The sequence below is a fragment of the Balaenoptera borealis genome (assembly GCF_965194805.1).
Source record: "Balaenoptera borealis genome assembly, chromosome: 16".
Lineage (NCBI taxonomy): Eukaryota > Metazoa > Chordata > Mammalia > Artiodactyla > Balaenopteridae > Balaenoptera > Balaenoptera borealis.
Genome location: NC_138872.1, coordinates 61,144,912 through 61,159,200, shown reverse-complemented (window position 1 = coordinate 61,159,200; position 14,289 = coordinate 61,144,912). Strand labels below are relative to the sequence as shown.

Sequence of the window (14,289 nt, the reverse complement as noted above, 5' to 3'; positions counted from 1 at the left end):
GCAGGAAGTGAATTAAGAGACATGACACAAGACTCTTACCAAGAACCTTTCAAGCAAAAATGTCTTCTGGAAAATTTGTTGCTATTAACTAAAATCTTCCTTTACCTGTAATGATTTCCCGTGCACTCAGAATATTAAGGATTTAGCTCCCTACGTTAACACTGGTGCTCCCTGGTGAAAACTCAGATTAGGATGTAGGACCCTAGAAAGATACATGGTAACCCCAACAGCATCACATATAATCAGTTTTATTGCCAGGTAAGAAATTCATATTAATATAGTGAATACATATGTTTACAAATAAACATTCTTAGAAAACAAACAAATGTGTTTTTTTCTTCATTGTAGGAAGTATTATTGGTATCATAAACTCTGCAGTTGTTGACAAGTATTAACACAGGTTTACTTGCAGAACATATGGTTACTAAAATATTCGCACATAAAATATGCTCCATTTACACACAAAAAAACTGGGGGGAGTTGTTAGATGGAAATGCCAGGCGGAGCCCAAGGCCGACGGAGGCTGAGACGCTCTGGGAGGGCAAAGGGAAGTCAGACTCTGGTCCTGTTGGGTTGGAAGCTGGGTGGTAGCTAAAGGTAAGAAGAAGAGGCTACTGCCAGGGCAGGGGATGGGGAGGGGATAGTCTCCCTGCTTTGTTCTGGTTTCTCGCTTCTAAGTCTCCCCATTCTGGCTAGAGGATCCTTGTTGATACGTGGCAGTCACAGTACTACAGGTCATGATAATCTTTCAGTATCATGAGGTCTGTCCACCCTCCCTAGAAGAAGCCAGAGAATAAACTTCCCTGTCCAAACTCCCTCCCTTCCCCCGCTTCAGTTCAGCTCCCAAAGCCAACTGGAAGGTAACGAGGCTAAGTACTGTTCTTCTTGGGCTCTCACCACTGTTACTTCTTATGGACCAAGCTGCAACTTCACTGCCGAAATTATAGCTGCAGACCTCCAATTTACAAAATTCACTGGGTGCAGTTTACTCAGAAGAGAAGGACCATGATGAATAAATCCTGTAGATTCAGAGACCAAGAAAGGTCCTTCATCAGGACTGGGATAAAGGTCAGATGAAGGGGGTTGAGGGAAAGGAGCAGAAAGGAGCTAAAAGGGAGACTAGAATGATAGAACTTTGGAGCTGGAGGGAACCTCACCAAACAAGCCAATCCAGTATTTCCTGAAGTATGCGCTGTGCACCACTAGTGAATGCAAGATGATTTTTAGTAGTACATGGATAGAGCACTAACTACCACTGAGTCACATAGGAAATGATTCCCTTTTCACTTTTGTCAGCCCATTTGATTACTTCAAGGAGAAAGTCTCCAGTGGGTGCCGGTATATCTTTAACAACTCTTGAACGTCTGCTAATCTGTTTTTAATCAAGAAAAGGGGAGAGGGAGAGAGAAAAGAAGGAAGGGAAGAGAAAGAAGGGGAGCAAACGCCAGGCTCCAGGTTCAAACCCTTCTACGGGTAATAGTCTGTAGCTAGAACGTAACAATCGCTGCACTGTTGCCTTTGTCCTTATTTTACACTTACTTTCTATTCAGGGTGACTGATATTGGTTTTGTGTTTGTGATACTGACAGATAGTTCTCCTTTCAAAAGTTAAATGTATTAAAAATGCATCAATTTAGGTACAAATATTGTGATAGGGATACACAAAGATGCCAAAAGTGTGTGGCAGGTACACAGATAACTAACTTCAAGGAAACACTGACCAAGCCCACTAGTGTTTACTCCACAGTGGAGAGCACTGGGGTTTCAGCCAAGAGGCTGAGAAAGCAGGCACTAAATCACCCAGCCCTGCCTCATCCAGCACAGAGCCTCGTTATTCACTGGGATCTGACAGAGGGTCTTCTGGGCACGATTTCTTTTCTTTTCTTTTCTTTTTTTTAATGGGAAGAGGTTTTGCTATTTCAAAAAGCTTGAAAAGCTTGATCTCGCCCCAATTCCCCATGTTTCAAGTGGAAGACTAAAGCCCAGAGAGATAAACTGCACTGTCTATGTCCCCAGATCAGCTGGGAGTAAAAAAGAGAATAAACAGCTGGTTTCCCCGATCCCATGATGTCAGAGAGATGGGGAAGCAGAACGCTGATGTCCAGCATTCCAGGAAGGGCCTTGTTCAGACCACATTCAGTTTCTGACATCAGAAGAGCTGGGGGGTCTCTCCAAGGTTCCTGTTAATTAGCTAAGCCATTTAAGGGACTGGTTGAAAACTTCTCACCTTAAAAGAAAATCTCTTCTCCGTCAACCTCTCTCTTTGGGCTTCCACTAAACAAATCAAACTGTTAGGAAAACTGTTTTTATTGGGACATCCATTAGCTATGAGAACCCATCTGAACAACAACCCCAGGGTATCGTGGATGGGAAATGAACGCATTGCAGTATCTGGGGAAGTGGTTTGGAGGGATCGTTTGTCTATCTATCTATCCTGGGAATGATGGGAACAGGAATGCTTGGGTCCCACGCTAGGTTTGGGGAGCTAGAAAATGGTGGGACTCGGGGAGTTCTGACAGTGTGTGCGGGAGGGAGGTCTTGGGTTTTTGCAAGTTGCAGCATTCCCCCTCAGAGTGTGGGATCGGGTGGGCTCACCAACAAACAGAGGATGGAAACACCTTCTACTACTGCAGAAAGACAGGAGGGAGGAAGGCTAAAAGAACACAGGTTGCACTTGGGAAACAAGACTGTCATTCAACAGTGACACGTTGAAGGCACCACCCACGCTTATGACATTTTCAGTCCAAAGCAGTTGAAATTCGGCAGCGGCGGCAGCAACAGGCTGAAGGGGAAGGGAGTCGGGGATAGACAGTTAATAGAGGACTGGTTTCTGTCTCTGTTTCTTGTCTCGGAGGCGGGGGTACAACGCCAGAAATCAGAGGCTCTGCGTCCCCTTCTCACCTCTTGTCGACATTTCAACTGTGAATTTTGTTTGTTCTTGACGACGTTGTTGATTTCCTAAGTCTTGAAGATGTTGGACAGAAGTTACTTTGCTGTTCTTGTCTGTTTTGTAGTGGGATTCTATTTTATTTTCCTTTTTTAAAAAATAGTTATTTAAGACTCTCTGGACCCTCTCCCTGCCATAAAAGCCTACCCCTCCCATTTCCACAGTCTTTATGGGAGTTGTCTAAAAAAGTTCTTTCTTTCCCATCACTGTCGGTGGGTTCAGGGTCTATTTATTTTTTGTGAGTTTAAGTGTGTGTTGTTTTTGCTTCCAACCTTGATGATATGAGAAGTACTATAAATAGCATGGGGGGGGGGTCCAGTTACTGTCTCACGCTCATCACAATTTTATGTCCACATCACTACTTCCTGGGATTAGAAAATGCTTATCAAGTGCACCAGCGACCCCTCTTCTCTACCCCCCCTTCCATCCTTTCTGGCTCTTTCATCCAGAAACAGACAATGCATGGTCAATGGTATATGTGCTCAAATGGACAATTTCTCTAAATTGTGCTACTTCTTTTTTTTCATCATGGATTTCAGTTTCAAGTTAGGAGGAAAAGAAAAATCAGTCCCATGGTTTAGGCATGTGAGTTGGCCACCTCGACCCTTAAGTCGAAAGAGGGTGCCTCAGTTTCCCCTTGGCTGTATTGCTGACCGTCCACGTTCCGGTCTTGCTCAGCTGCCTGCCGACACATGTTAGGCATGACGCAGGAAAAGCGTGATTCCATGTCACCAGTAGGTTTGTCGTCGGTCGGTGTGGAGGGTGAACGTGTGGGTGGGTGTGCAGGTGGGGGACAGGGAGGGTGTGTGCTGGGGTATTTTTTGCCTCTCTCAGTTGAGTGTGGTTTCCAGGATGTCCCCTGTAGCGACAGCTCAGACAGTCACTTCCGTTTTGCTGTTGGTGATGAAGTATGGCTGCGGGGGTGGGTAGTGCTGGGTGCGAGTTCCCAAGGGGTCGCTGGAGCCCGACTCGGCCGTGCCCAGCTTGCCCTTGTTCCCGTAAGCTTGCTGCCGCCGAAGAGACTGATCCTTGGGGTCCCAGCTCTTAAAGTTGGCGGTGGAGTTGTAGGCCAGGGGGTGGGAGGGCGTCTTGTTGGTGCGGGACTTCTGTCCGTTCTGCTTGGCGGGGCCGTGCTCAGGACTGAAGGCCCGCGGCTCATCCTCCACTCTTACAGGATGCAGAGGCAAGTTCCCCTTGGCGGCCAGCTCGGCCAGGTGCCGTCGTTTGGAGTAGAAGTCATCATTTACCTTGTCGGCTGTACGATGGGACAGGTAGGTGGACGAAGAGGGGAGGAGAGAGCAGAGAGAGGGAGAGAGAGGAGAGAGAGAAAGACAGTTAGGGATTGGCAGGTCAACCCAAGAACAGCATCTCAGTGGGCCAACAGTCCAAACGAGACACACACTAGAAACTCCACCCGGAGCAGACAGAAGGAAGGAGGACAGGGTCATGTGTTTTCCACCAACAAGAGGAGGACCAAGAAGCCGAGGGCATCCCCAAGGGAATCTCTAGCTCCCCCCAAATCCTTCTTCCCTCACAATCACACCTAGCACTCTGCCACTCTTGCCTTTCTTATAAAATGCAAGTGTTGTTCTTTCTTCATTATGAAAATGATGCTTCTCATTAGAGAAAATATCAAACACATTGAGAAATATTCGTATCTATCAGCTACCGCCCAAGACAGTCGATATCAATACTTGGGTGTATTTTCTCCTGGTTTTCTCAATAAAGAGTTTCATTTGGAATTTGTGTTAGTGCTTTTGTTTTTGCTTTTAGCAGTTAAGCAGACCTGTGTTCAAATCCCACTTCTGCCACCTACTAGCAGTGTAACTTTGGTAAATAACTTGTATTACCATCAGCTTCTGCATCAGGAAAGTGGTTACAATAAAAAAGGATATTTCATAGGGTTCTTTAGAGGGTTAAGTGATGACATACATAATGTGCTTAGATATTAGCCACCACCATTATCATCATCATTATAAATAACTGTAATTTCTCATGTAACATTCTAGCAAGCATTTCTTCATGTTGTTATAAATCACTAACAAACAGCATTCTGTTTCAGTGAGCAGATAATATTTCAGTGAGCAGAACTATGAAAATTAATCATTCATCCTATGGATGAGCATTCAAGCTGTGCCAATATTTTCCTAATATAAATCAATCTGAAATGAGAATTTTCTAGACTAAAGCTCTCTTAGTATTTAGAATTTTGAATGTAAAATAATTCTTAAAATATTTTTTAATCTATATCAGAGGGTGGAAAACTATAGCCCATGGATCGATCTAGCTGCCACCCATTTTTGTAAATAAAGTTTTACCGGAAGGCTGCCATGCCCATTCCTTTACCTACTGTCTGCAGAGCAACAGCAGATTTGAGTACTTGTGACAGAGACTGCATGGCCCACATAGCCTGAAATATTTACTATCCAGCCCTGAAATAAATTATCTGAAGTGGAATTACTTGGCCAAAGGCTGTAAACATTATTAAGGCCCTTTAAACATATTGCCAACTATGCTACAAAAGAATTATACCAATTTCCGCTTCATTCACCACACTCTAAAGCACTGAATGATTCCTTTCTTTCTCTCTGTTTTCTTTTCTCTCTCTCTCTCTTCCGCCCTTCCTTCCTTCCTTTCTTTCTTTCCTGCCTTCTTTCTCAATTTATTTGATAACTTTCTGAGACTTTATTTTATTTTCTCTCACAATTCTTTTATTAGAAGATCCTCTATACTTTTTTAATTAATGTCTTAGCAATAAACTCTTGAACATATGTCTCTCAGGAGTCCAGGAATATGTGCTGCTCTTTAATCCACACTTCCAGCATCCCATACTGTTACGTGTGTGAATATATGTAAATTCATGGAGGTCACTGCCCTTCCACATTTCTTTTCTCATTGAATCCTTTCAACCACAAGAGGTGGGAAAGACAGGGATTATGACCTCTGCTTGACAGATGAGGAACCTGTCAAGCTAAGGAACATGAAATCATTTAATTGAGGTTACCCGCAGCTAGCGGCTGAGCCAAGGTAGAACCTAATTCCAGTAGACATTATTTGATGCTTTTGAAAGGCCGTAGAGGGAAAGCTCTGTTTTCAGGAATGAGTGAGCACATATGCACCCCCCCTTGCCCCTTCTGCATCTGTGGCAGACATCACTCATTGATCACAGAGCTCTTTCCTAGCTAGCATGGCCTTTGCTTAGATTCCTCAACACAGCACCCCCGGAAGCCACATGTTAACCTTCCAGGCTTAATACAGTTTAAGTTGGGTTTCTGTCCATGTTTAATGTAAACAACCCTGAGTAATGCAATCTTTCAAGAGAATGTCCCCCCTTCCTTGAATTCTAGAGCTGTCTGAAGATACAGAATATTAATGCCAGAAGGAACTATAGAATAGCTACCGACATGGGAAGAGCACACATTCCCGAAATACCATGCACTCCTTAAGGTGGCATGAGTTACATTCAAGTTGGTATTAGAATCGCATCCTTCTGTCTTCCAGAGGAAAGTTCTAGGTTTCCAATGCCATGATGTTTCAACAGAAGGATGCTCTGACATCCCTCCTTGCACTTCAAAATTCATGTATCCGGTCACCTCCAGGACAGAGCCACTGGCATCTCCCACTCAAGGTGGCCAAGACTGAACCCATCAACATCATTCACATCTGTTCTCCAGGCTCCTCCTTCTCTCACGAGTGGGAACACCAACTCTCTAGTTACTCAAGCCAGAGACACAGGAGCAGGTGCCGATGTCACCCTCCTCTTCTCCTCAGCACAACTGCTAACCCACAGGTCCTTCCCATCATACCTACCAAATGCCTCTCTAACCTATGCTATGCCTCATCCTTGCTTTGAATGCTGCTCTACTTCTGCCACCAAACTGGCTCCCCTGCCTTGAGTCTCACCTCCCCCAGGCCACTGTCCACACTACAGCCAAAGGCATATTTCCTTTTTTGTTTTGTTTTGTTTTGTTATGTTTTGTTTGGCCGCACTGTTCAGCTTGCGGGATCTTAGTTCCCCAAACAAGGATCAAACCCGTGCCCCCTGCAGTGGAAGCTCAGAGTCTTAACCACTGGACTACCAGTGAAGTCCCCCAAAGGCATATTTCCAAAACTGACCATGTTACCATTTACCAAAACCTCTCCCAGCAATTTTTCTCAGTCATTTAGTCATACATCAAATAGGCATGGGCCAGGTGATAGACATTGTAAATATAAGGACATTGGGAGAATCAGAAACAGACAAGGTCCCTGTCCTCATGGGGTGGACATTCTATGAGGGAAGGACAGAATGTGACCAAATAATCCCACAAATTACATAAAAGTAGAAATACAGTAAGTGCTATAAAGAACTATCCAGTCTTATGAGTATTAATAGTGAGGTCTCTGAGCTGGTCGGAGAACCAGAGGATGGAGCTGACGTGTCTCACCCCTTCATTTACATCAGATGCTCTGTTATTCATCTTTCAAGGTTAAGCTAAGATGATGCTTTCTGATTCCCTGGCTCCCTCAGCAACCTCTGCGCTATCATAGTCCTGACTGCTCTTTTCTAGTTTTCCATTTTCACATCTATTTGCTCTCACTAAACTGCTTTCAGTCTCTTACTGAAAGTCTCACCCACCCTCATTATGTCCCCGGGCACGATCCAGAACCATTTATTCCCAAATTCCTCTTTCCAGACAATGGACGAGTCTAAGGGCAGCTCAGAGCAAGGGATGCATTGGAAGGTTCCTGTTTCTGACAAACTGAGGAAATTGATTATGAAACAGGTGTCCCAACAGCTGGGATAGGTGATGTCTTCTCAAAAAAGTTCTAAAGAAAAATAGTCAGAGAGGCATTCAATTCTTGTCCTATCAGTGCAGGTATGGGAAGCAGCCCCCATTAGGAGGACTCATGGAGTCACCCGTGGAGAACCTACAATACATCCTTCTCCACACCCAACCCTGAATTTGTCTCTTGGTGAACCTGGCACTGGGAAACCCCTGGGCATAGAGAGTGTTTGGTATATGGGGCAAGGGTGGGACAGAAAAATCTATAGGCTTTGGAATCAGACAGACCTGAGTCTATGAGACCTTGGGAATGTCAAACTCCTATATCTCTATTTCTTTTGGTGTAAAATGAGGATAATATAACTACTCTGAGGTTTATTGTTAATAAATTATATGAGACATATAAGCTATATAGCACAATTCTGAAAGAGAGTAACTAGTCACTACATATATTTTGTCTGTCTTCTGGCTTATGAAAGAGGCACTGGATTAAATCCAACAGACATTTACTGAGCACTCTGTGCCAGATATGCAGCTAAGCACAAAGGAAGCACTCATCCAAACTAACCAACCTTCCTTCCTTTCTTCCTTCCCTCTTTGCTTCCCTCCAGCTGCCATTTGTATTGAGTGCCTAGCTGTCCCTATGAGACGACACAAGAAAGGGCCTTGATCCGTTTGGGATGAGGTGCCGGTTAGGGAAGGCATCCTTGAGGATGCTCTCTTAGTTGGAATCTGAAAGTGAAGAGTAACAGAAACAGCATCCAGGTGAGCACACATGGGGTGTATTGCAAAAATAGCTGTAATACTTTGCAGTTCCTTCCATCGAGAGGTGGAGTCTATTTCCCTACCCTATGAATATGGCCTGACCTTGTGATTGGCTTTAACCAGTAGACTGCAGCAGAAATTATGTCACGCACATCCCAAGCCTGGGCTTTTAGAAGTTCTACAGCTTCTGTTATCAGATCCTGGAACCCTGCCTCCATATGAAAAAGGAAGCCCAGGTTAGCCTCCTGAAGGATGAGAAACATGCAGTCCAGTTGCCCATGTTCACCACAGCCAACAGCAGCCTGCTACCTGCCAGATACCCAGTGAGGCCATCCTAGACTGTACAGCCATTAGCCCACCTGCCAGCTCATCACAGACACTGAGTAAGCCTGGCCAAGAGCAGCCAAGCCAGCCCAAACCAGAAGAACTTCCCAGCTGATCCAGAACCACAAGCCCAATAAACAGCTGCTACGTTAAGCCACTAAGTTTTGGGGTAATTTGTTACGCAGCAGTAGATAACTGATACAGAACAACATTTGCAAAGGCCCTGAGGTGGGAAGTAGCATGGTAGCTTCAAAAACTGAAAGGATATGTATGTAATAAAGTGAAGAAAACAAGGGGTCATCAGACCATCTAATGTCCTGTATGCAGGATTATATTGTTCACATCTATTTGTTTGTCTATCCCCCCCTCCACAAGACTCAGAGGTGTTTTCGACAAGTGCAGAGCAGGTACAGACTTGCTGCATGGGGCATGAAACCATCCTTCAAAGAGTTATTTTCAAGATCATTTCAACAAGGATGTGGTTGGTGGTTAGGTGGATGAACTGTTCCCATAACCAGGAAATGCAATTTTTGTGAAATCTTCTTTTTCATCCCCTCTGATTTAGTTACCGAGGATGGGAAAGAAATACTTACCTGGCCACTATCGGCACTGTGCATTGTGGTCCCTGTCTTAGTATATTAAAAAGCAGCTTGTGAAGGAAATCACAGATTCATTGAGCAGCCTTGTGAGCCCCATTAATAAATGCATTAACCTAATCAACCCAGGTACCTCGTGGGCAGGTGGTGAACAAGCCGACCAGGTGACAGATGTGTGAGGCTTTCAACAACACTGGTCCTCTCCGTTTTGATTTTTCTTCATTTAAAAAGAGGAAGAAAGAATGAAAAAGGTGCTTTCCTTCCAATAAGCCTAATTGTCTTGAAGGAACCAAGGCTTCAAAATTAAACTGTACCTTCCTCCATCTGTCTCTCTCTTAATTAGCAGCAGACACTTGTACAGGTGCCGGGTGGGATGGAGCTTCGCCTCCATGGAAATGGAGAGTCAAGGTAATAACCAGTTTTCAAAACAAGCTACACATCTGAGGGTCTCGGCAGGTGGCCTCCCACCTACCTTCTTTCCTTGGGCCAAGGATATCTTAAGGAGGGGTTCCTACCACTCATTCTCCCTTGGTGATCATCTTGGGTCTCAGGTGATGGATTTCACCTGGTAAGCAAGGTCCCACCCTAAGCTTTCAACAATTCCCAATTTGTCCCTACCTTTGGTCCAAGAATATATTGAAATGGAGTGATTAATCTTCCCATCACACTTAAGAATCAAATCCAAATGATTTGCTGTGACCCCGAAGGTCGGCATGGCCTGGCCTCTGGCTGTTGCTTGCCCACCCTCATCTCTCCCACGCTTATTATGACCCATCACATAGTGTACTAGTTTCCTAGGGCTGCCATAGCAAATTACCGCAAACTGGGCAACTTAAAACAACAGAAATTTATTCTTTCCCAGTTCTGGAGGCCAGAAGTCTGAAATCAAGGTGTCGGTAGGTCTGTGCTCCTTCTGCAGGCTCTAGTGAAGTATCCTTCCTTGCCTCTTCCAGCTTCTGGTGGTTGCAGTAATCCTGGCATTCCTTGCCTGTAGCTGCATCTCCAATCTCTGCCTCTGAATTCACATGACCCTCCTCTCTGTGTGTGTCTATGTGTCCAAACTTCCCTCTTCTTATACGGACACCAGTCATTGGATTAGGACCCACATTAATCCAGGATGACCTCATTTAAACTTAGTTACATCTGCAAAGACCCTATGTCCAAGTGTGAGCACATTCTGAGGTTCTGAGTAGATTTGGGTAGGGGTGGGGGGAGGACGCTATTCAATCCAGCATACACACACAGGATTCCTTTCTATTCCTGAACGCACCAAGCTTTTCACCATCTCAGAGCCACTGGACCTTGTCCCTGTCGTTCTCACTGCCAAAACACCCTTCTTTTTGGATCCTTCTTGTCATTTGGTTCTCTGATCAAAGGTCACTCAGAAAATTCCTCCTGATGACCCAGTGAAAACACTCCCGTTGCTCTTATCACCTTTCCCTATTTTAATACGTTCTTAGCCTGCATATAGGAAATTATCTTTCTTAGTTATTTGTGTACTGTCTATCTCCTTTGACTAGAATATAAGCTCCAATTAGGTTAGACATCATATCTGCTCTGCTCATCACTGTATCCCCAACATCTAGCCCAGTACCTGGCACATAGTAGGATACAATAGTGAACATTTGATAAGGGAAGAAAAGCACCAGAGACAGTTTGATTCCAATGACATTCTCTCAAATATTAGAAATGGGCAGGATGCTTCATCTTCTGATCTGTGATGGTTAATTTCATATGTCAACTTGACTGGCCCGTAGGGTGTCCAGATTAAACATTATTTCTGGGTCTGGATGAGATTAGCATTTGAATCAGTGGACTCAGTAAAGTACACCATCCTCTCCAATGTAGAGGGGCACCAACCTAATTTGTTAAGGGACTGAATACCACAAAAAGCAGAGGAAGAGAGGATCCATGCCCTTCCTGCCTGGCCTGCCTGAGCTGGGACATTAGTCTCCTCCTGCCCTTGACCTGGGATTTACAACATTGGCTCCTTTGGTTTCTAGCTCCTGGGTTTCTAGCTTGCAGACAGTAGATTATGGGACTTCTCAGCCTCCATAATTGTGTGATTCAATTGCTTGCAATAATTCTCCATATATACGTATATTCCATATATACATATTTGTACGTATATATCCTATATAATATATCCTACATATATAATATGATATATAAAATATATACATTAAATATATCCTACGTAACTATCACACAGATGTAATCAAGGTAAAATGAGGTCATACCGGATTAATGTGGATCCTAATCCAACGACTGGTGTCCTTATAAGAATAAAGAGGGGCTTCCTTAGTGGCGCAGTGGTTGCGAATCTGCCTGCCAATGCAGGGGACACGGGTTCGAGCCCTGGTCTGGGAAGATCCCACATGCCGCGGAGCAACTGGGCCCGTGAGCCACAACTACTGAGCCTGTGCGTCTGGAGCCTGTGCTCCGCAACAAGAGAGGCCGCGATAAGTGAGAGGCTCGCGCACCGCGATGAGGAGTGGCCCCCGCTTGCCGCAACTAGAGAAAGCCCTCGCACCGAAACGAAGACCCAAGAGAGCCAAAAATAAAAATAATTAATTTAAAAAAAAAAAGAATAAAGAAATTTGGACACATAGACACACACACAGAGGAAGGCCATGTGAAATCAGAGGCAGAGGCTGGAGTGATACAGCTACATAAGGCAAAGTATGCCAAGGATTGCCACACCCACACACAAATATCCAGCGGGTTCTGTTTCTCTAACTAATACATCGTCCACACTGTGGAAGGCCACGCGACCTGTGCTTTGCAGGGATAGAAGGACTGGAGCTTCTGGGGCAGGAGAAGCAGGCTGCTGCCCAGCTCCAAACCCCTGGCTGAAAACTTGCAGAGGCATATGGATGTTCTCTAGCAGCCGCAGCGCAGGGGACGTAGAACGGAGTCGGGCGCAGGGGGCGGGGACTGGTTACAGAGATCGCTTGGATCCAGCAGCAGGCTGTGCTGACACGCCCCCTTCCCAGCTCACCCAGTGTAACCTGAGTAAGAGCTCACCTTTACTAAGTGCATGCTCTGCTCCAGGCACCCGGCTAAGGAATGGACATTTGTTACCTCCTTTAATCCTCTCAATATCCTAATGAGGTAGGTGCTATTATTGGTCTCATTCTATAAATGGGGAAACTGAAGCAAGAGAGCTTTGGCAACTTGTCCAAGTGACAGTGCTGGGATCTGAACCCTTGACACCTGGCTGAATTCCAAGTATCCTGAAATTTACGAATCTGTGACAACACTCACCATCTATTTAACCATCTGCCTGCCTTACAGAAGAAACTCTTGTTTCCTTAACAAGTTTCTATCTGCAGGAAAACGTTCCCCCAAAACTAAAGAAGGTGGAGGACAGAGTGAGAATTATAAAGAGAAAACACTTTTCTTGATTCCTCCTCTTAAAACATCAGGGATTGAGATATACATGTAAATATTATTCACAAGAGGAGACATCAAAATGTCACAACTGGAAATTTCATGAAGTCTCAAATTCCCCCTGGAAGCAATATATGTTTACCTTTTTCTTCCTTAAAGTGGGGCAAGAGAAGGGAGCTGGGGTGTCATGAGAGACTCTCCCTGCCAGGCTCTCAGCACTCAGTTGGCTACTGCATTACAAGAGTACGGGTCTTGCATCCTCTGAGATGCACTGGCATTGGCGGGAGTGCTGGCCAGTCACCAACAAAAAGTGGCTTCCTGTTAAAGAACTGGGTTGGATAAGGTGCTATATGCTTCTCTTAGAACTGGGAGGAGCCTGAATCTCTGTCACCACTCCAGCCAGGCACCATCCAGGTGCTTTACAGGTATCATCGCATTTAGTTGGCTCCCCACACCACCCCACCCCAAGACAATGAGGTAGGTGTGGTTGCCTGGTCTCTTCACGCTACGTCACACCGATTCCCTCTATGACAATGTAGGGGGACCCCATTTGGAGATATTCACCAGTATTCTCTTCCCTGTGCTTCCACTCTCCCCTCCCCACCACCCAGAGAGCAGCGATCGCTTTTGATGATGACAAAGTATTCCAAGCGTTGCTCCTGAATCCTACACTGAGCTCTTGACAGCCATAGTAGAGCCTTGGAAGGCAAGACGTCAGCAATAAGATCTGAGCACACTGAGAGAGGAAGAAGGATCAGTGAAGCTGAGCGCATGGAGGATTCAGTGCAGCTTGTTTATACAGCAGATAGCACAGTTTGGAAGAATTCTGTGACTGTAAAATCTTCTTTAGAATATGCTAGAAAGAGCATGAACTTGAAGAGCAGACGGACCTGAGTTCAAATCCCAACTCTTCCACTGATAAGCTGGAGACCTTAAGCAAGTTACCTAAGTTCTCTAAGCTTCACCAATAAAATGGAAAATAAAATAACAATGCCTATGTGGTAGGGGGTTATGGTATTCAAAAGAATCATGTAAACTATCTTGTATAATGTAAAGTACCAATGTCCTTGCTTCATGGTAGGTATTCATTAGATAGTAGTTGCTACTGCTGTCATTGTCAGAAAATAAAGTGAGGATAAGAAGATCTACTTTGCAAAGTGCAGCAGAGAAGTAAACAAGTGACAAAGCGTGAAAGCACAAACCATTATGCCTGGCACACAGTAGGCTCCTTAAACGTATACCCCATCTGACATGACATTATAAAAGACTGCTACTTGTCATCCAGATCTCTCCCACCTTTTTTCTTGGGCACATGGCCACCTAATCCTGAGCTAGATTTCCCTAGCCTTCTTGGAAGCTAAATTTGGCCACGTGGCTAATCTCTCACCAATGGACTGTTAGCAAAAGTGATGCATCCAATTTCCACTTCAACTTACTCACTTAAAATAAAATTCGTTGCCCTGGGTGTCCTCTCTCCCCCTTCCCATAGGCCATGACAG

At 44.8% G+C, this 14,289-nt stretch overlaps 1 protein-coding gene across 2 annotated transcripts in view; it reads right to left on the bottom strand.

Annotated features, from left to right (window-relative positions):
* Positions 1 to 232: 232 nt before the first annotated feature.
* SHISA9 (shisa family member 9) overlaps positions 233 to 14,289 on the bottom strand; it is a 296,620-nt gene continuing 282,563 nt past the window's right edge. For both annotated transcript variants that reach the window (XM_082359282.1, XM_082359283.1), the window contains one exon: positions 233 to 4,201. In XM_082359282.1, the coding sequence (XP_082215408.1) occupies positions 3,819 to 4,201 (383 nt within the window). In that variant the 3' untranslated portion in view covers positions 233 to 3,818. The remainder of the gene's footprint in view (positions 4,202 to 14,289) is intronic.